Here is a 21329-nt window from a genome sequence, read left to right as displayed (position 1 = left end):
CAGGCTAAGTTCAGTATCTTCTTATATGTTTATCTTTCTAGAGCTTCTACCAAGTTTCACCAAAACAGATTGAAATAATACCAAAAGACAAAAATAAATGAAAAACTAGAGTTAAAAGGCTTCTCCCATTCAAGGGGCCCATTGGCAGAAATAAAGTATTCCTTATCTGTAAGAGTGTAAGAGATGATTTGGACATTAAAATTAGTAGGTAAAATTCAATCTACTTGAGCTTCCTAATTTTGTCTTTAACCTGTATGTTACAAAATTATTTTGACTTTACTAAAGCATTACTCCCAGTTTCTAAAGACAAAGATACACTGTATTATTTCAACTTGTAAATTACTCACTTTTTTTTTTTTTTTTTTTTTTGAGAGAGAGAGAGAGAGAGCATGAGAGCAGGAGCAGAGGAGAGGTTGAGAGAGAGAATCCCAAGCAGGCTCCACGCTAAGAACGGAGCTTCACACAGGGCTCAATCCAACTACCCTGGGATCATGACCTGAGCCACCCAGGTGCTCCAATTTGTAGATTATTCATGCTTTAATTCTGCTCCTCACTTCAGATGCTTTGTGCATCTTCACAACAGCATGTGTACCCCATATCCACAAAACTCTTCAAAGAGTTTTGAAGAGTTATATGTTTCAAAGAGATATATGTTTCAAAGTCTAAAATATTAAAGCATTAAGGTCCTACCAGACTCTCCACAGCAAAATAATTCGAAATTCATACACTCTACAAAAACCAATTATCAACTGACTATATCAATTACATATCAATTTTATATCAATTTGGGGCAGAAAATTTCAGTTCCCTCAAGTTTCCACTGAAATGCATTGATTTAAGTAGCTTATTCATAAACTAAAAGAAAAATGTTCATGTTACAAAAACAAAAAATATAAAACCAATTCCTGATTAAGCCACATGTGAATTTACTAAATCACAGATTAAATGTGTGATTTCAAAGCTTAGCTATCATGTAACTTGTTTCCTGACTCTGAAACAAAAGATCATTTGAAACACTTAGAGTTCCGGATGCAGCAAACTTTTAAACTGCCTTTCCTCCTTACAGCATTTCTCAACAAACTCTTCCTTCATCATGGCTACTTCTTCAATGGGATAACAAGTAAAATTCCTCAACAACAGGAAAAATAGTAACAGGAAAACTAAAATGATTCAAATGAATGAGAAGAAATAATTCTTTTTACAGTTTTTAAGTATGATAACATAATAATAAACAATAAATAAAACTAACCTTACATAACAGACCCTTGGAAAATGCTTCCATTAAACAGTATTGAAAAAATAGTGACAGTAAATAATAAGTTTCAAGTTTTAAAAATCATCAATAGGGGCATCTGGGTAGCCCAGTCGGTTGGGTGTACGACTTCGGCTCAGGTCATGATCTCGCGGTCCGTGGGTTCGAGCCCCACGTCAGGCTCTGTGCTGACAGCTCGGAGCCTGGAGCCTGTTTCAGAGTCTGTGTCTCCCTCTCTCTCTGCCCCTCCCCTGTTCATGCTCTGTCTTTCTCTGTCTCAAAAATAAATAAACGTTAAAAAAAAAAAAATCATCAACAATAAGGATCCTCTTCATCAACAGAAAAAATGGAGATGACTGGAAAGGCAATATTCTCTAAGTGAGATATCGAATATGAAATTCCATTTAGCAAAATATGAATTTGAGGTAAAAAAAAAACCTGAGAACTTGTTGCATTCACTTATACTTTCCAGTAAAACTCAGTAATCATCAGAAAATGTTAGCTATTATAATTAGATTTTTTTTACATTCATTACATAAAGTTGTGCCAGGTCAAAAGTCATAAAATAGTTCAAAAAAGAAACTTAGCATTTCTGATTCTCCCCATAGGCCCAATGCCACTCAAGCCTACATGAATAAACTTTACCAAGTCATCTAATTTAGCAGGACCTAAGTGTTACAAATTTATTCAAGAGATTTTCCCTTGGAGCCACTAATCAAATCTGTTGTCAGAGAATTCTAATTGATATGAATCATTGTGTTTACTTCACCAGCAATGCAATAATGCTTATTATTAATAATTCTTTATTAGTTGTATATCTAGATGGAAATGTAACAAAATGTTAACAGTGGTATATCTGGGTGGATAGAATTATGGATGACTTTACTGTAAATTAAAAAATCAAGGGGTACCTGGGTGGCTCAGTTGGTTAAGCACTGGATTCCTGATTTTGGTTCAGGTCAAGTTCTCATGGCTAGTGAGATAGAGCCCTGAGTTAGGCTTTGTGCTGATAGTGCAGAGCCTGCATAGCACAGAGCCTGCTTGGGGTTCTCTCTCTCTTCCTGTGCCCCTACCCAGCTCATGCTCGCTCTCTCTCTTTCCCTTTCTCTCTCTAAATAAATAACCTTTAAAAAAAAAACATACTTTAAAAAAAAAGACATCAAAAATAAAAGATCAACTGGTGTTCACATAACACATACTACATCTTAATGAGGAGCGAGAACAGAAATAGAAATTTGGAACTGAAATTTATGATGAAATTCAGAATACATCTGAATGTCTATTAAGTATGAAGAACATAAATACACCATCTAATTAACTATCAAATATAAAAAACTCACTTATTTTGCTAATAACATAGCAAATCTTGCCTCCAGTCTTTGCGCCAAAGTCATTGTATTTTGAGGATGTTAAAGAGTTAAGTCAGAGTCACAAAATCTTGAAATATGAAATTAAAACAAAAAGAAAACAAAAACCAAACACCCTTAGTTCTACACTACGTAAGACAATCAAGTGTTAGTTGAAATAAGGATTAAACATGGATTTCATTTTTTTTTTTTTTTTTTAAGAATAGGTCTGGCTCCTGGTGTGGTTTTTCTTACAATCATATATGAAAACTTTCTGTTGAGATGGCTTGGTGTTTTTTTTTTAATAATATTGAGCACTATGACACATTATGTAAAAATCTCCAGACCTGGCAGTAATTTTTACTTACCACATGAAAATATCTTGATAGTGATCATCATTTGTCAGTTTTAGATAGAGTTCTTGAGCTTGAGTTTAATCCTTTGTACAGTAAGGTGGAACAGCCATTGAATTTAAAATCCAAGGAACAAATACCATAAAGAGGGATTTCTACTTAAGCTCTGAAGAAGTTGTAAAAAGGGAAGGGGGAGCTAGTTATTCTGCCTACTTGGAATTTTATTCAGTTGTGCCCAACTGAGTCTAGTAGAGGGGTTAGAAGAAGGGAAAGGAGTTAACAGCAGTGAGATGTTGTTCTGGGCACAGAAAACAGCATGCAACTGCACACTGGCAACAGCGAGACAGGCTAACAAAGGGGACAGAAGATGCACTTGACAGGAGTATAGAGAGTCAGCAGAGGGGTAGGAGGAGAAGGCATACGAGACGTAGGCTGGAGTGCAGTAGGAAACAGCCTTAGTGGTAAAGATGAATACCTTAAACTTAATGCAAAATACAATAAGGGCCCAGTAAGACAAGTCCAGAAGACCAAGAAAACACCTAAAGTACAACATTTCAAGTTATCTCAAAGGCAGAGTTTTAGACAAGGAGTTTTGAAAAGGGGAGGTTACAAAAGCCACAAGAGAAAACATTTAGTCCAAAATTTAGTCAGTGTTTTTTTCCTTTTAGACACAAAAACAAAGGACATCTGGCTGGCTCAGTTGGAAGAGCATGAGACTCTTGATCTCTGGTTGTGAGTCTGAGCCCCATACTGGATGTAGAAATTACTTACATAAATAAATTTTTAAAAAACTGAAAACACAAACAGGAATTTAAAGGTGCCAGGGTTGTTTGTTTGTTGTTTGTTTGTTTCTGGTGTTTCCAGAGTTTGAACAAATAGGAGGAAGTAAACAAAATGAAGCAAGTAAACTCAAGTTTAGACACTTAAATAGTTATATGACCAAATCCAAATCAAAGAAAGGTGATAATTAGGATAAATGAGTAGAATCTTAAGTAAAAGTGACAGGGGATAAGAATTTCCTGGCAACGTGTCAATTAGTTTAAGAGGTGTTTAGGAAGTGTTTATGAAGACACAGAGAGAAAATAAAGAGAAACAGCAAAGTAAGTAATAAAGACAGTAATTTATAATATCCTAAAAGCTTCTAAGAGAAGGAATAATGCCCTATAGCCCCATGAATGAATCATTTAATGCGGTAAAACAATTTTCCAAACTACAAGTAAATCTCTTAGGGTTCTTTCTGATTAAATGCAATTCTAGTTCATTTAAAAAACTAATTCTTATTTTTTCAGATACAAGTTATATTACGACAAGAAAATTTTTACTTAAACTTCTGAACAATTTAACCATTGTTCACGAGCCCTGAGGTATTTAAAACAAATTTAGTAATGAAGGCCTCATTGTGTACTGCACTTTTAAATCCATTTCTTGCCCAATGTCATCTGAATGCTTCACAAGTATCATTTGACCCTAAAGCTGAGAAGCTGGCATTTTAGCAAATTCACCATTTTACCACTAGGTGGCAAAAAAACCCAAGTAGTATCTGTTACCAAAGCTAGTACAAAATTCCAAGTACTTGAACAACCAGAATGAATTTCCACCAGGTGTCAACCAAGAGGAAAAATAAGAAAAAAGGCTGTTTCCCACTTAGATACACAAATTCAGTTTTAAGCATAGCCATCTAAACTTTATTACAGATAAATGGCCTGCCCATTAACTCTCCAAATAATTTGTATATTTATATATAATGCTGAGGCCAAGATAACTACCTTGTCAACTAAAATCCAACAAAATTGTTCCTTCCCCAAAAAGCAAGAAAACAGTGACCAATGAGAATGGTCAAAAATCTTCCAGTGTATTTAATTATGAATATATAGTTCCAGATTCATATTTTTCCATCTACATTTCTCTTAGAAGCAGCTCTGTTGATTGCAAAAATCTAGAAAAGTTTATGCTGTTATGCCTTGAATCCCAGTGTGAGTTTATGAAAACATTGCCATTTGTTACCAAAATGTTCACAATATAAATTTACTTGTCTTTGATTAAGAGGATTACAATGTTGAACAGTCTAAGACCGTTGGACTTGTAAAAATTAATATGAGAACTTTACAAAATTAAGCTCTATTTATATACCACATCATGCTTTTTAAAAACCATTTTACAGGCTTCACTAATTTCTAACAGATTTTTGATTCTGTTGTGAACATGAGGTCAGTTAAAACACTATGTCATGTTGCCTCTTATAAAGTGGTACTTTTTAAGGCCAAACTCTATTTTTAATCCTCTGGACACAGGAGTTGTAATCATGTCATACCCTGCAAATCTAGCTGTAGGTGGTGTCTTTAAAAAGCCTCTTTTCTTCCTTCTAGGAAGTGGTCAGGCCTTTTCCCCCCTGGCGTCATCATGCAAACAACTTGGTTGCTTTTCGTTGCTATCTAATTAAGAGATGAAGAAAAAGCAGTCGAGGAGTAAGCAAAACCTATTGATTAAAAAAAGAAGAAAAAAAAAAACAAACTATTGATCATAGTTGCTCTTTCTTGCTCCTTCTGGTCTTCTCTTGTAAGGTTCCTTTGGCCTCGACTGAGTTCCCTTCCACTTCTGCCTACAACGCACTGGTCTTTTAAATAATCCAAGCCAAGAATGCTCTTGTCTACGAACATTGTTTCTTGTCTAGTTTTTATTACGTTTTCTTTTGAAATTCGTTAGATTATGCTCGGCAACCAGCCGCTTGCCCAACCGGTTTCTCCCCTTCCCCCATCTCTCTTCACACATCACTTTTTCCTCCCTCCATCCAAGTAGTGGGCAAAACCCTGCAGCGCCGGTAACGCTCGCTTCGGTCTGGTCACTCAGCAGTTTATCCCTACTTGGTTTTGCAAACATCTCCCCACCCGGCGCCTGTCCCCCAGTGCCCCACTCTTTCATTATCTATTAGAATGTGCTCGGTAAGGGGCTCCAGATAGCACGTCGAGGGTTTACGGTAGCCTGCCTACCAATAGGAGCCCACAATGAAGAGAAGTCAGGTTCAGCCTCCCGACAGCCCGTGTCTTCTTCCCTTAGCTGTACACCTACTGTACCCGCGAGCGAGCGAGGGAGCGAGCCGGGCGCGGGAGGGGACGCGCAGGGAGGGCGGACAGCAGCCGCGGCGTGCGCATGCGCACTGGGGTTGTTTTTCACAAAGCTGCTCTTAAAGTGAGCTGGCAGCCTCCAGCCGCCCGTCTTTGTAAGGAGACCACTGAGACTAGCAGAATCGTGGAGCAGCAGCCTCTGGGCTGCCCTGACTTTTTAAGAAATCTCAATGAACTATTTGTAAAGAATCACTGATCTTGCCTGCAAGCTTTTTGCACGGCAAAGACATCGATCAGTGTTAGGTGAAGATCACATTTTATATGTGATCTTGACTTTTTTTGTCTTACATTATATTTTTATAGATTTTGTTATAAACATGGTGCTGGGAAAGGTGAAGAGTTTGACAATAAGCTTTGACTGTCTTAATGACAGCAATGTCCCTGTGTATTCTAGTGGGGATACAGTCTCAGGAAGGGTGAATTTAGAAGTTACTGGGGAAATCAGAGTAAAATCTCTTAAAATTCATGCAAGAGGACATGCGAAAGTACGCTGGACCGAGTCAAGAAACGCCGGCTCCAATACTGCCTATACACAGAATTACACTGAAGAAGTAGAATATTTCAACCATAAAGACATCTTAATTGGACACGAAAGAGGTAAGTTTTTATATTATGCAGAAATCATTAGACCTTGATTTTCTTTGGAAAAGTACCTTTTCAATTTTCCTGAATTCGTGTTAGTTCTACTCCTGGCATAACACATAGCAGTTTGATAAAGATTAGCAAAGTTGGAAGATTGGGATTCTCCTTGACATTCATCGTGTGTTAAGCCGTAATGCATGCAGGCATCTGCAAAGTGACTGCAAACTGCACTTATTCAACTACCTCTGTCTATACCCGGCTTGGTCTGTGCCATACGCACTTGGAATACATTTCTATCTTACTTGTAAATTCTACTTAAATCTCATTCAATAATTTTACTAATAAGTTTTCAAATGAATTGCTAAAATCTGCAGTCCAATATTCGATTTTTTTCCCTTGTACTCTGCAACCTTAGATCTTAAAAAACTAAGCTTCAGTGAAGAAATGGAGTAACATTTTTAAGTGGGTAAATAGGTGGTTTTCATTTTTAGTATTGACACGCAAAATATTTTAAAGAATTGATCGTTGTTCTTTGATAAAGGATTTCTGTGGCTTATTTTGACATATGGCATCAACACCCCACGTGTTTTTTCCCTATTCTTTCCAGATCCTTTATAAATTTACATCAAGCATTCTCTATTTTAAAGGATAGTGTCTATCATTATGATAGGTTTCAAATCAGTTTTAGAAGCCATTTCGGGTCAGTAATTTTCTTTTCCGAGTATGATGCCTAACTTTGGAACGTGCATTCAATGAAACCGGTGCCAGTCAAATGGAATTGAAAAGTATTCGGCACATTGGATTTGATTTTTGGTTAGAAAGGGAAGATGAAGGGTTGTCAAGGGGAGAAGGGGTCCTAAGATTTCCAATCTATTGTTTAAGTGGTTACATTGTGGAAATATAGGAGACTCTAAGCTTGTTTTTCTAAGTTTCCACCCTTTGTTAGAAGCGGTTCAATCCTGTTTCGGACCAGTTCTGGGGGGTGGTGAGGAGGGGCGCTTGTTCTGCTCTCAGCAGATTGGTTACACGCGTCAGGTGGTGGCGATGACTTAATTCCTAGCCCAAGAAGAATATAATGTTAAAACTGGTTATGTAATTTTATGCTTCTCCTTTTTCATGCAGTATTTAGTTCAAATGTTGACGATTTTGAAAAAGTACAGGACATCTTTACCTTTTTTAATATTAAAAAATATACATCCTTGAGGAAGTGCTAATTGAACTAAGGCAAGTGTCGAAATGAAGGATGCTTGGGAGTTACAGCATTTAACTCATTTTTTTTTAATAGATTAAGATGAAATCAGTTCTTTGGTTGGGTTTTCACGGTTACACACAGGTCATTTGTATTCTGAAATAATTTCTAGTTAATCCTTCTGAGCAGTAAGACTGATGTTAAATGTAAATGCCTAATGACAGCTTTGGTATTTGTTGAGAAGCAGGCACACGAGTTTGTGTTTGAACCTTTCTGGACATTGCAGCTTTTTATCAAACGGTTAAGAAACAAAAGGTTTTTAAGGAGCTGAGGTTTGCAGTGGTATAAAAGTAGAATAACGACTTATGGGGGCAAACGCAGTTTGATTAGTTACTCGATGATTTCACGGTAAAGAAAACTATGTACCCCGTACCCCAACGAGATGCCCCTCAACCCCTGCAAGGCGCGGACGAGCTCTTAGCTGGAATAGTTTCAATGACTTAAAAGTGGGACCTCTCAAACTAGCCTGGTAACTGAGACCCCGCCCCGGGCGACCGGCGATAGGCGGAGCCGCGTTTGTTAGCCTGTTGCTAAGGCGATGCCAGGCTCTGATTGGATTGGGCGCGGGCGGGTGGGGAGAGTGGGCTCGCGCCGGTTGGGGCGAGGCTTGGAACCGGCGTGCGCCGGTAAAGGTCCCTCCAGAGTGGCCGCCCCCGCCCGTACGCGCATCCCTCCCCGAGCTTGTGGAGGCGCCGTGGTTCATGTCACGGAATGTTGTCGCCCCTCACCTCGGCTAGCTTGGGGACCCCGAAGAAAACGATCTTGGGTTTCAGCAGAGTAGAGAGGGAGAAGCTCCTGCTGGCCTTACAGGTGCCGAACGGCCCTGGGCGTAACTTCAGCTGACAATTCTATTCTGAAGGAACTTGGGTAGGCAGGGTTAGCAGGACCCCGTTTTCCTGTTCTCGGCTGGAAGATGTCAGCTGGCTTCTGGAAACGCTCATTCCCTGAGCTGAAACAAAGCGTGTTGTGGACCTATGCAGTCCCCAGACCGGCTACCTTGATTTGACCTGAGGGACAGACCGTAAAGGCTGGCCAGGAGGAAAGGGAAAAGTGCCACTGACAACGAAAGCTGGGGTCGGGGCCTTGGCGAGCATTCCCTGGCCCCTCCCCATTGTTTCCCGGGGACTATGCAGCCCTGCCCACCCCCACCCCGCCCCAGTTTCCCTCACCGCAACTGTAAAGGTGTCAGGGTGGCCCGAGCCAGATCGAACCGGTCACCGGCTGGGGCGTGTAAAGCGGAAGCGCCGCGGTGCGGTCGCCCCGCCCCCAGTCCAGCAGGGTAGGCTGCGCGAACGCGAGCGCGAGCGCCGCGCGACGTATGCCGTATGTATAGCGGGTCGCGCGGGCGGCGGCGGCGCGCGGGCGGGCCGGCTGGGATCTGCTCGCGCCGGTTTAGGCCGGTCCTCTCCTGCTCCGGTCTAGTTCTTGATTGACAGCCCGGCACTTGTTTACCACGGCGCGGCCGCCGCAGCTCGACTCAATGAGACTGCTGAGCTGGCACAAAAAGGGAGAGAGAAGGGAAGAAAAGGAGAGGGAGGCAAACTTTGGGCGCCTTCGAGGGGAGCGAGTGTACATGGCCCCCAACTCACCAGCCAATTTTCAGTGCTGAAATTCGTTCAGAGGATTTGCACAGGGGACGAGGAAAATAGTACTGAGATATGAGGGAATCATTGTGGGTTTTGAATAAAAGTATCCACATAGAGACGCGCTTTTTTCCTTTTCTCCCTTTGATGTAAGGGAAGCATCACATTTTTTGTGTACCTTCGATACTTTTTGGTGAGGGAAAGTTAAATGATTTTACCAATCTCGTCTCCTCTCGTGGTAAATGATGGTGTCTACACTAAAAAGTACGTTAATAATAAGACATTTATGTAATTATAATATTTAGAAGGCTAAGAAAAGTCATTTTAAGAATACAGAATCTCCGCCCGTGTTTTCATTAAGTATATTTATTATGGAGAAATTTTTAAAATAAGCTCTTTGGCCGAAAGAAATTGGTTATAAAATGAAAGGTCATTCATCTGGAAATTGGAAACAACCTAATTGGAGTTCATTTTTCAAGGATGTAGAACATGTTTCCCCGTAAGCAGGCAACCTTTAAAAGATCTTAAAGCTATTTAAGGGTTTTTTTAATATATGTATGCACATTTTTAGCTGTTGCTAGGGCAAACTGAGTGTGGTCATCGTTTTAGGGTCAATAAAGAATTTTTATTTTTAGCTTTGAAACTGACATTAAAATCACTGTTCCGTTTTTCTTTTTAACGTCAACATTTGACAAAGTTTTCTAATGGTTTTAGAATTATAACATTCATTTCATCTGTATCAAAACTGACAGACTTGAAAGGTTTACCCAGTTTTTATTATATGTCTCATAATAAGCTTAAACCATTGGAGACCAAGATAACAAACATCATAGTGTGAAATTTGAGCTCCTCCTCTTTTTGTTGAGCATGTACTGTATTGGATGCAGATCCTGTAGAGTTGGCTCATATACCATTAAAATACTTGCCTTTGGGGTAGAAGTGTTAATTATCCCCATCTTACAGATGAGGCAACTGAAGTCTCAGGATTTGTATTTCACCCAGGGGAAGTAACCAAAGTAAGAATTGGCATTAAGACCTCTCAGACTACAAAGCTTGTGGCCTTGTTATAGGAATATTTTTAAAGTTATGCCACTGTGAGGAGTGTGCAAAGGTTTAACGTCAAGCTTTTTCTTTTTCTGTTTGTTTTAAGATGATGATAATTCCGAAGAAGGCTTCAACACTATTCATTCAGGAAGGCATGAATATGCATTCAGCTTCGAGCTTCCACAGACGTAAGTATTGTAACAGGCATTCTTCATAAACCTCCATTCTTTTAAAATTAAAATTATTCTAAATTTAAATATTTTTAGTTTAAAAAAAAACCCTTTTCATTATTGAATGTTGCTAGAGGAAAACAATACACTGAAAGAAGTAGCTACTTTTTAATCTAGCTTGGCAAAATTATAGAAAGCAAAGCTCAATTCTTAGTACTTTGTCTCAAGATCTGTGAGGTTTTTAAAACTTGAATAGTATTTCACCTAACGTGAGTGAATTAGAAGATTCTGCTCAAATAGTAAGCATTTTATAAGTACTTTATTTATCATCAATTGGTACTAGCAGAAACATAGAACATATCAAGTCTTTTCTGCTAATGCTAACTAACAGCAGTAAATTAAAAAGATAAAAATAATTAGGAATAGATTAACTTTAGAAGTGATGTTCTTTAGATACGGATTCAGCTTCTGTGCAAAGAGCTGATTGAAAAGGTCCCAAAAGAGATACTGTATGATCTGAACTTAAAAGGAAACACCCATCATGTACCTAAATATAAGGCTTGAAATATAGTATGGAAGAAGAAAAGAAAGTGGTTTATTCTTAACATAAAAATAGATCATTAAAAAAAAATACTCCCCTCAATTTTTTAATATCTTTGATAATTCTAGTACTTGAGTTACATGCGAATAGTTCATAAATGGTATTTTTCAGAATATTCTATTTCCTCCATGCCCTAATCTACTTTTTAAGAGACATACTGCAAGTGTGAATATAATGCTAATACTGGGCCTGAATATTTTTCAGGGTGAAGGTAATTTAATATTTATATGTTTTTTAAAAATCTGTAAACCAAGGTCATTAACTTTTTTTAATGTTTATTTATTTATTTTGAGAGAAAAAGAGGGAGAGCAAATCCAAAGCAGGCTCTGCACTGTCAGCTCAGAGCCGGACATGGGGCTCAATTCCACAAACCGTGAGGTCTCGACCTGATCCAAAATCAAGAGTCAGATGTTTGACTGAGCCACCCAGGCACCCCAAATCAAGGTCATTTAAAATAAAGTCTGGAAGACTAACATAAATACTGCATTTTATTTTTCTGTGCTATACACATTAATACAGGAGTCTAAAATACAAAAATATCTGTAAAAACAACACTACTTCTCATGCTAATCTAAGTTAGCACTTTACCTTATACATAACTGAACCCTGGGCATTTTTCTAAGGAAATTATGAAAGAAGAAAAAAAAAAAAACTAAGCCTACCGAAATAAAACCTTCCACAATTAATAAAATTTGGGAGATTGAAAAACACTTCTGATTTTCTTGACACAGATTAACAGAAATGTTTCTTTTTCTTTTTAAACCTATAAAGTTAGAAAACCTGGCCAAAAAGAGTTAGAATATGAGTAAACTAGGAAATGGGAAACCAGCTTTTTAGAGTTTCAGTAGACCTATAAAATGCAAATTTTTTTAAATTATAACAAATGGCCTATGCCTTTTCTAAACCTTCTTAATTAGTTACTACAAAAAGAGATTTCTAGCCAGTGGGTAGAATTTCTTAATAGAAATACTTAAACCATTTTTAACTTCATTTTTAGATTATACTTTTGATCTTTCAAGAATTGTTCATTTCCAAACTTGCATAATTTTGCCACCAGTATTAAAAGTAGCTTCTTCTTACTTTAGAGGGATTGTATTCTTCTGGCTTTTTTAAGCAAAATTACTATATTAACTGTTAGCTATTGTCATTTGGAAAACAGAAGATTTTTTTTCCCCCAATGACTTATCCCTTTGGAAATTAAAAAAATTCTGTGTTTGATACCTCATTGATAATAAACAGTGCCCTGTAGTAACACTTCTATATGCTGACCTGCTGTATAATTATTAAAAAGAGGTATAAAATTAATATATTGAACTTTATATTCTGCACAGACCACTTGCTACCTCATTCGAAGGCCGACATGGCAGTGTGCGCTATTGGGTGAAAGCCGAATTGCACAGGCCTTGGCTTCTACCAGTAAAATTAAAGAAGGAATTTACAGTCTTTGAGCATATAGATATCAACACTCCTTCATTACTGGTAAGAATTGACTGAATTCTTCATTCTTGTTTTCAGCATATAAATATTAAAGAATAATCACCTAAACTATGCAATACGTAGAAATTTTAAATTGTGATTTATTTTAAAATTCATAACTATTTATTTTTTAATATTTATTTTAAAAATACAGTCAAGAGCACACAAATTAGCGAAAAGTATGCTCATATTTTCTGACGTAATAACTTCAGCATATGGTATGAAATAACTCTTACTCAAAAGATAACAATAACAAAAAATAGATCTGTTCCTTGGATAATTCTAGCAGAAGAGGAACAGTAGTATCAGTTATTATAAGACCATATCACTTACCATGAAAAGATCATAATCTAAAATTCGCATTGCATTCTTCCAACATAGGGATAGTTGTCAAATGTTGGGGAGATTTTGTCACTTTGATAAAAAAACAATTCCATTTTAAAAGCAATTCTTTTTAATTGCATTTTTCCACAAGATTCAAATTTGACTTTAAAAACTTTGTTTGGTTTAAACAAATGATAACATCTTTAAGCAAATAACATTAAAAATGAGAGTTTTCCTTTTTTTACATAATTGATTGTTACATTCTTAAAGAAAGATGTTAACATTTGGGATTATAACCAAACTGCTTTCTAAGCTGCCTTTTTTTTTTTAAAGGCAGTTTATGTGGAAAGGGTTTTTTTGTTTGTTTGGATGGTTAGTTTTTAATTACTGTATATGTAAAACTTTGTTTATGGAATGTGATGTTAAACCTTGTACCCCTTTTTTTAACTGAATGGAAATTTATATATAAACAAAAATAATTGTATAATTCAGGAGCCATCAGTTAGGTTTTTTTTGAAGTACATTTGGATACACTTAGAAAAAAAGCAACACTGCTTTTAATTTTAATTCTCCAAGAATTTGGGATTTTTATATTAAAACATTGTTACTGTCCCAATTTCATGCATTGATCTTTTTCTCCAAATTTATTTCTTACAGTCACCCCAAGCAGGCACAAAAGAAAAGACTCTCTGTTGCTGGTTCTGTACCTCAGGCCCAATATCCTTAAGTGCCAAAATCGAAAGGAAGGGCTATACCCCAGGTATGTATGAGATTGCTTCCCAAGGAAAACGATCCTTCATTTAGCTTTTATATATAAATTTATGGAATGTCTCTAAATGCAAACATAATATAGTATTCTTTAGTAAAGTAACTCAGTTTTCTTTCATATATTGGAATGTAGTGTCCATTTTTAAATAGCTACTGTAAATGAGTAGTTCTTTTTCATAATTCTAAATTACTTCCTGCTTTTGGGACAGTTTTTTGTCCATGTAGTCCATGTAGAGCAATGAACTTACATTTTAAGTTCTTAAGAATCTACATTTTGGGGTTTGTTTTACCTTTTTCTGCTTTTTTAACAGTAGATACATATTTTTTTTTCTCTAGGTGAATCAATTCAGATATTTGCTGAGATTGAAAACTGCTCTTCCCGAATGGTAGTGCCAAAGGCAGCCATTTACCAAACACAGGCCTTCTATGCCAAAGGGAAAATGAAGGAAGTAAAACAGCTTGTGGCTAACTTACGTGGGGAATCCTTATCATCTGGAAAGACAGATACCTGGAATGGAAAGTTGCTGAAAATTCCACCAGTTTCTCCCTCTATCCTCGACTGTAGCATAATTCGTGTGGAATATTCACTAATGGTATGTATAGAGTTAAGGGTTTGTTGTTGTTATTTAGTATTAAAGTCATGAGGATATTATTTTGTCTTATATCCAGGATTTGATTTTTATATTCCATATATGATATATAAAAATATATGTAAATACTAAGTTTGGTTTATAATTAATCGTTTACCTCACGTGTAAACGTACTATACAGTATTATACGTAACTAGAGAAATTTTTCTTGTACGTTTTACGTATATATAACTAAGAAACAAAGTAAATGAAGGCTTCAACATTAAGATAGGGTTATTAGTTTTTAAAAAAGAAATAATACTTGGAATTCTAAACCTAACATCTTTTTTCAATGTTTAGGTATATGTGGATATTCCTGGAGCTATGGATTTATTTCTTAATTTGCCACTTGTCATTGGTACCATTCCTCTACATCCATTTGGTAGCAGAACCTCAAGTGTAAGCAGTCAGTGTAGCATGAATATGAACTGGCTTGGTTTATCCCTACCTGAAAGACCTGAAGGTAATTTGATAATGCATGTTTAAGCTTAATCTCTTAATATTTTCAAGAACATAATTTTGCTTCTAATATTTTATAGATACACTTTTGTCTATACCTGCAGACAGTAGATGTGTCCCTAATGTTAGATTTAAAACCTATATCCCTGTAGTTTTGATCACAAAACAAAAAATTATTTTTTTTATCTTGACATTCTTTTTTAATATCTATTATTCTGTGTATTTTGACATGCATAAGAACATGCTGTTCGAATTGCGTGTATCTTTTTCCTTCAGCACCACCCAGCTATGCAGAAGTGGTAACAGAGGAACAAAGGCGGAACAATCTTGCACCAGTGAGTGCTTGTGATGACTTTGAGAGAGCGCTTCAAGGACCACTGTTTGCTTATATCCAGGAGTTTCGGTTCTTGCCTCCACCTCTTTATTCAGAGGTAATTAAGCACTAGCTCCTCAAGTATTAAATAGGCTAGCTCTCCTGGGAAATACTATTGTAGACTTTTTTAAAAACGTAGTTCAGTTTTGATTAGCATCATATTAATAAAAAAATAATTTGAAACAACAGGATTAAGCATTAAATTATGGTTGTCCAGATTTAAATAAGTTTCATTCTTAACTTTAATAAGTAGGACTCATATTATTGGGGAAACAGGGATAGTGATCCAGTCTCATGCTCACAGAATGTCAGTTAAAGGAATAATTCATTTTTTTAAGCTTATTTATATTTATTTTGAGAGAGAGAGCAAGCACATGCGGGGAAGGGGCAGAAAGAGAGCTTTACAGAGAATCCCAAGCAGGTTCTGCACTGTCCGCGCAGAGCCTGATACGGGGCTTGAACTCACAAACCATGACATCATGACCTGAGCCAAAATCAAGAGTCAGATGCTCAACAGACTGAGTCAACCAGGCACCCCAGGACTAATTCATATTTTAAGCATCAATAGAAGTGGCATTTTGCAACCATAAATTAATTCAGTGGTTTTAATTCATCTTACTCATCAGCCTTTTCAAGTTTAATTCTTGCATATTTTAACAGTCATAGGGGAAAAGAACATGTGCAAAAACATGTTAGACAAACATTTCTATTCATCTCCCATTGATGACCACCAAGCATGTAGGTGAATAAAACATGGCCCTTACTTGAGAGAAGCTCACAGACTAGTGAGAAGAACAAATTTAGAGATGAAATATTCCATAATAGTATGATAGGAATGCATGCAGTTGATTTGAGAACAGTTCATTAGGACTTGGGAATCAGGAAAGGCTTCCCTGAGAAGGTGATTATTAAGTCAGATCTTCAAAATAAGTAGTCCTCAAAAAGTAATATAGTCCAGGCAGGAAAAACAGCATGTGGAAGGCAAGGAGGCAGGGTAGAAAGCCAGCAATTTCGGGATACTTCAGAATATATCTTAATACATGTTTGAACAGGGGCGCCTGGGTGGCTTCGCTGACTTGGCTCAGGTCATGGTCTCACAGTTTGTGAGTTCGAGCCCCACGTCAGGCTCTGTGTTGACAGCTCAGCGCCTGGAGTCTGCTTCAGATTCTGTGTCTCCCTCTCTCTCTGCCCCTCCCTTGCTCATGCTCAGTCTCTGTCTCTCAAAAATAAATACACATTAAAAATTTTTTTAAAAATACATACATGTTTGAAGGGCTTTAAAGTTGCCCTTGATACCAGTATAATACCAAATAGTTTTGTAAATCACTGGAATCAACCTAATCCTTTTGGTTATCATAGTTTAGCAATTTTACTACATATTATTACTCTCAAATAAGACATAATGGGATTGTTTCACTCTGCAAGAAATTGCTCCTTTTCTCCCTTAACATCATTGCCAGAAGAGTGTGTTTTCCTTTGAATGTGGTTAATAGGAGATCCACTTTATTCATTGAAATGTAGAATATTTAGAATTTGTTTTTGTAAATTCTTATGGTTTTCTATCCTACTATTCTATTTCATAAAATTTCCCTTACAATGTTAAAAATGTTCTCCCACTTACAGATTTTATTACATTTTTACACTGATGTTTCTGTCTTAAGTCAGTCACTACTGATTTGATCTGAGGCCTTCTGGCTGTACAACAGGCATTTTAAAAGAATGACAATCTAAGCAATTTGTAGTAAAATTCTACTTCCTTCTTTTAAAGTGAACTAAGATAATTAAGGGAATTTAAAAACTTTTAAAACCCTAAATTGGTTCAAAGTGTGATTTAATTAATAGCCGCATGGGGGGAGGAGTTCTGGATTGTATTACAGTGATTTTTTTTTTGTCTCTTTTAAGTCATTAAAAGGTAGATGCTTTTTTTCCTCTAAAAATGTGTTTTACCTAAAGTTTCTAAGGCACTTTGGACTGTGCCACATTTAAATACAAGTAAAAATGGGTGTTGCCCAAACGATGTCTCACAAAAAGGAACGTATTAAAGGCAGCTATTTGCCTTCCTATGTCAATTCTCTTTCTAGCTGAGAAACAGCTGAAATATACTCACGTTGCTTAAATGTATGTGCATATGAAAGTCACTGTAGAAATAGAGAAGGTGGGAAGACTGTAGAGCATTTTGGGTTCAGCATTAGTTCTTGATACACTGTTTTTCTAGGCCCTCTGGGGTTTTACACAACTGCATTCTTCTCAAAGCCTAGAAAAGAGAGGAGTTGACTTTTTTGTAAAAGGATAAAAGGGATACTTCATAAAAGGAGATCATTGATATGAAGATGTTTTCCATTGTGTATTTGAGTCTTCGTTCCTACTAAGTGTGGAGTAAAACACCATTCTCTGATAAAATTTCACCATTACCTTCTGGAAAAGAGAACTATTTGGGCATACCTTTATAAATTTTATTATTAACCTAGTAATTAAATCTAAGACACTTTACAGATAATACTAGTATCCTTTCTTCCCTTAAATGCTGCGTATGTTCTTTGTGATTAAATTCCTCAGTGGTACTCAAAATGTTAGTCATTAGCTGCATTTTTACTAGACCTTATCAAATAACTATTTTTTTTTTCACTTTTCTTTTTAGATTGATCCAAATCCTGATCAGTCAGCAGATGATAGACCATCCTGCCCCTCTCGTTGAAGGAACTGTGTTAGATCAACTTGATGTGGGTTCTGAACTGTATCTCTTCCCAGCTGAGGACAGAGAAGTATCTTGGAGACACGTTTTCAGAGGAAGTGGAATTGCTTTTGCCCAGAAAAATGGCAGATACATGAAACAACCAGTGATCATGCTTTAGAAGCCTACAGCAACATTCTGGGACTGCTCCAACATGCTTGAAGATCTAAGCTTTTCTCCTTTAAAACAGGCACATATTAAGAGCAGTCTTCTTAGCCTATGGTCATACGTGTCAAGACACCACGTTGTAAAGAGGGATGATTTCCTTCTTTTGATTTGAAAATTTGCACATGCTCAATGCTTACATTGTGCAGTTCCGATGTCACTACAGCTTTTTTTTTTCCATTTATGCCAGACTCTTGATACTCTTTAAAAACTTGTTTGTGGTCAGCACAACAAGGAACAAAAGAAAGCTTTGAAAAAACTTTAACATGAAAAAAACGCACTGACTTTTTTTTTAATTTAATATAGCCTGGACTTTACCTGCGTATGCACATGCTCAGAAATGTCCTACTAGGCTGACCATGTATCACCTCTTCAGCTTGGATCCTATCGTGGATTTATTTACAAACATCAAATGCCTTCAAGCCAATCCTTCTTGCTGTATGTTTTGCAGCCTACTGTAGTAGATACGCAACAGATATGTGGGAAAAGAGATAAGAGGAGGAAGCTAATAAGAGACTTTGTCAAGATTGTATACCTTCTTGGTTTCTTTTAAGAATTTGTTGCCTTTCTACTATTACAGCAAAGCAGCATTTTGTTACTGACTGCCTAAAATCACTTAATCTCAGGTGAACGCATCACTTGCCAAACTGTTGGAATGCTATTTGTGTTTTGTTGCACTGTTGAGTTATTTTTTTGTTTTGTTTGTTTGGTTGGCTTTTTGGAGAGGGAAATTTGGAAAAGGGACATACACAAAAGTGATAACCCACCCACATTCCCTTTTTATCATTACATATAAGAAGAAACTAGCAGAGCTAAGAATGGAGTAAAGAAAGGCAGTATGGCAGGCACCAGCAAAGAGTTAAGGGCTTGTTGCTCTTAAAAATGATTGTTATTTTTATTATTTTAAGAGTATGAAAATTTTCCAGTCACTGGAAAGGAGGAGAAAGTGCATTTATTTTTGTACGGAGTTACTTAATTACCTCCAAAACACCTATGTTGGAAATCATTTTTGCTGGTGCAAAGTGTTTTAATGAGCAGGAATATGTACACACACACATACACACACACACACATACACATACATATTAGAGAGTTCAATTTATATATTTCGTGTCCTGCTCAAGCTTCTCAGAGCTTGAAAACCCAAGTTTATTCTAAAAGTGTATAACTTCAGAATTACAAGTATACTAGAATATGTGCTGGGATGATAACTGTTTTATATTTTTGTGGAGTTTTTTTTAATGAAAGTATTTTTTCCATTACCTAAAGAACATTTTGCTAAACATGAGAAACAACTCACTTTGAGTATATATAGATAAGAGCAACCACATCAGTAAATTATAGTTTATATTAAAGATAATTTACAGTTGGCTCATAACAAATATACCAGCATTCATGATGACACTTAAAAACTGCATTTTCCAAGGTACCAAGTTTACCGATCGTCTTACTTTGGAAGGAATTCAGCTCTGATGTTTTTAATGAAAATCAGCATCTCTGATATTGCAACATACGTGTGAAATGGGTGTTACATCTATCCTGCCGTTTAACCCCACAGTTAATAAAGTGGCTGAAAATAATAGTAACTCTGGCTTGGTGCTTGACCTGGTTAAATACTGTCTTAAAGCTTCATACAAAACAAATAGGCTTTTCCATAAGTGGCCTTTAAGAAAACATGGAAGACAATTCATGTTTGAAAAATGCTGACAGGGTGAAGAAAGCCCAGCGTAAAAATGAATCGCGTTTTAGGTGATTCAGTAAAGGGTTTGGGCTCCCGTAGCAAACTAATACTAGATAATAAGGAAATGGGGGTGAAATATTTTTTTATTGTTGTTAAATCATTTTGTGAATGTCCCCCTCAAAAGAAGCTAATGGAATATTTGGCATAAAGGGCATTTGGTGGTTTTATTTTTGTTTGGGGGGGGGGGGTGTCTGAAAATCCCTTTTCTTTTTTCTCTTATGTCTGACTAGGGAACAATTGTTGATATGCATAGCATTGGAATACTTATCATCATATACTCTTATAAATAACACATGAAACAAGAATGACCAATATTCTAATAATTGGCACTGGGTCACAAAATAAAATGTGATTAAATTTTGAATCTATAAAACTTTATCAAATAAAGTTTTATTTTCCCCATTAAAAGTTATTTCTTTACTTATTTAGAGGCATTACTTTACTCTTTTCTAAATATTGGTCAATTCCTGACATAAGATGTGAGGTTCACAGTTGTATTCCAGTATTCAAGATAGATTTCCTGATTTTTCAATTAGGAAAAGTAAAATCCAAAATGTTAGCAAAACAAAGTGCAATATTAAATGTTTGCTTTATAGATTATATTCTATGGCTGTTTGTAATTTCCCCTTTTTTTCCCCCTGTTTTATTTGGTGCTGAATATGTCCTTGTAGGCTCTGTTTTAAGAAAACAATATGTGGGAAATGATTTAATTTTTCCTATTGCTCTTCCTTGTGGAAAATAAAGTGTTTTGTTTTTTTCTTTTTTGTAAAATTGTTTGGAGATTTATTTCAATCTTAATCATGTTAGTAATTCGTCGTGCTTGCAAACATTAAGACTACAATTAAACCCTGTTTTAACCCATGCTAGGTAAGAATAGTTTCTAGATATCAAAGAAAATCACTGAAGACTTACAGGAATTTTTAATACTACTTATTAGTGTTTGCCTTAATAATTCACCAAGTTACGGATTTTTTTTTTTATGAAACATAAGTTTGTTAAATAATTTTAAGTTCTCTATATGAACCAAACTTAACCAGGTAAAGTAGTTTCACTTTGAGGTACCAATTCCCTCTTGCTGTGAAGTATCCAAGAGCACTTACATTTAAAAGGTGTATTAACTAACCTTACAAAAATATTTTTGCTAAATTTTAAAATAACAGTATTTTTCTTAATGTGTGAATTTTAGTGATTCATAACATTATAGGTACTTTGGGGATCACATTTAGAAAAAAAAACTTAAGTATTTATACATTTACAGATTAGCTATCAAGTTGTATATGATTGCCGCATATTCTCAAACATATACAGATAAAAAGTGTTTTACAAAGAAGCGTTTAGACATTATACATTTATAATCAATT

General features: G+C 36.2%; 1 protein-coding gene and 1 long non-coding RNA gene across 5 annotated transcripts in view; one reads left to right on the top strand and one right to left on the bottom strand.

Annotated features, from left to right (window-relative positions):
* The window catches only part of LOC123608253, a 55734-nt gene extending 49696 nt beyond the window's left edge, over window positions 1-6038 (bottom strand). Inside the window, exon 1 of the long non-coding RNA XR_006717147.1 lies at window positions 5939-6038. This is a non-coding gene — a long non-coding RNA (uncharacterized LOC123608253). The remainder of the gene's footprint in view (window positions 1-5938) is intronic.
* Window positions 6039-6134: 96 nt separating this feature from the next.
* Window positions 6135-20739, top strand: ARRDC3 (arrestin domain containing 3). 4 transcript variants are annotated; one of them, XM_045497898.1, is made up of 8 exons: window positions 6135-6670; window positions 10638-10719; window positions 12634-12781; window positions 13760-13862; window positions 14207-14463; window positions 14800-14962; window positions 15235-15389; window positions 17970-20739. In XM_045497898.1, exons 1-8 carry the CDS (start codon window positions 6391-6393, stop codon window positions 18024-18026), a joined length of 1245 nt encoding a protein of 414 aa, XP_045353854.1. In that variant the 5' UTR covers window positions 6135-6390; the 3' UTR covers window positions 18027-20739. The 4 variants fall into 4 exon arrangements, with proteins under 4 accessions (XP_045353854.1, XP_045353863.1, XP_045353880.1 ...); XM_045497916.1 differs by lacking the exon at window positions 6135-6670 and adding an exon at window positions 9253-9751; XM_045497907.1 differs by lacking the exon at window positions 17970-20739 and having other exon boundaries at window positions 15197-15382.
* The last annotated feature ends 590 nt before the right edge of the window (window positions 20740-21329 follow it).

The sequence above is a fragment of the Leopardus geoffroyi genome, chromosome A1 (assembly GCF_018350155.1).
Source record: "Leopardus geoffroyi isolate Oge1 chromosome A1, O.geoffroyi_Oge1_pat1.0, whole genome shotgun sequence".
NCBI lineage: Eukaryota > Metazoa > Chordata > Mammalia > Carnivora > Felidae > Leopardus > Leopardus geoffroyi.
The sequence above is the reverse complement of the archived record's forward strand: the minus strand, read 5'-3'. Positions and strand labels throughout refer to the sequence as shown.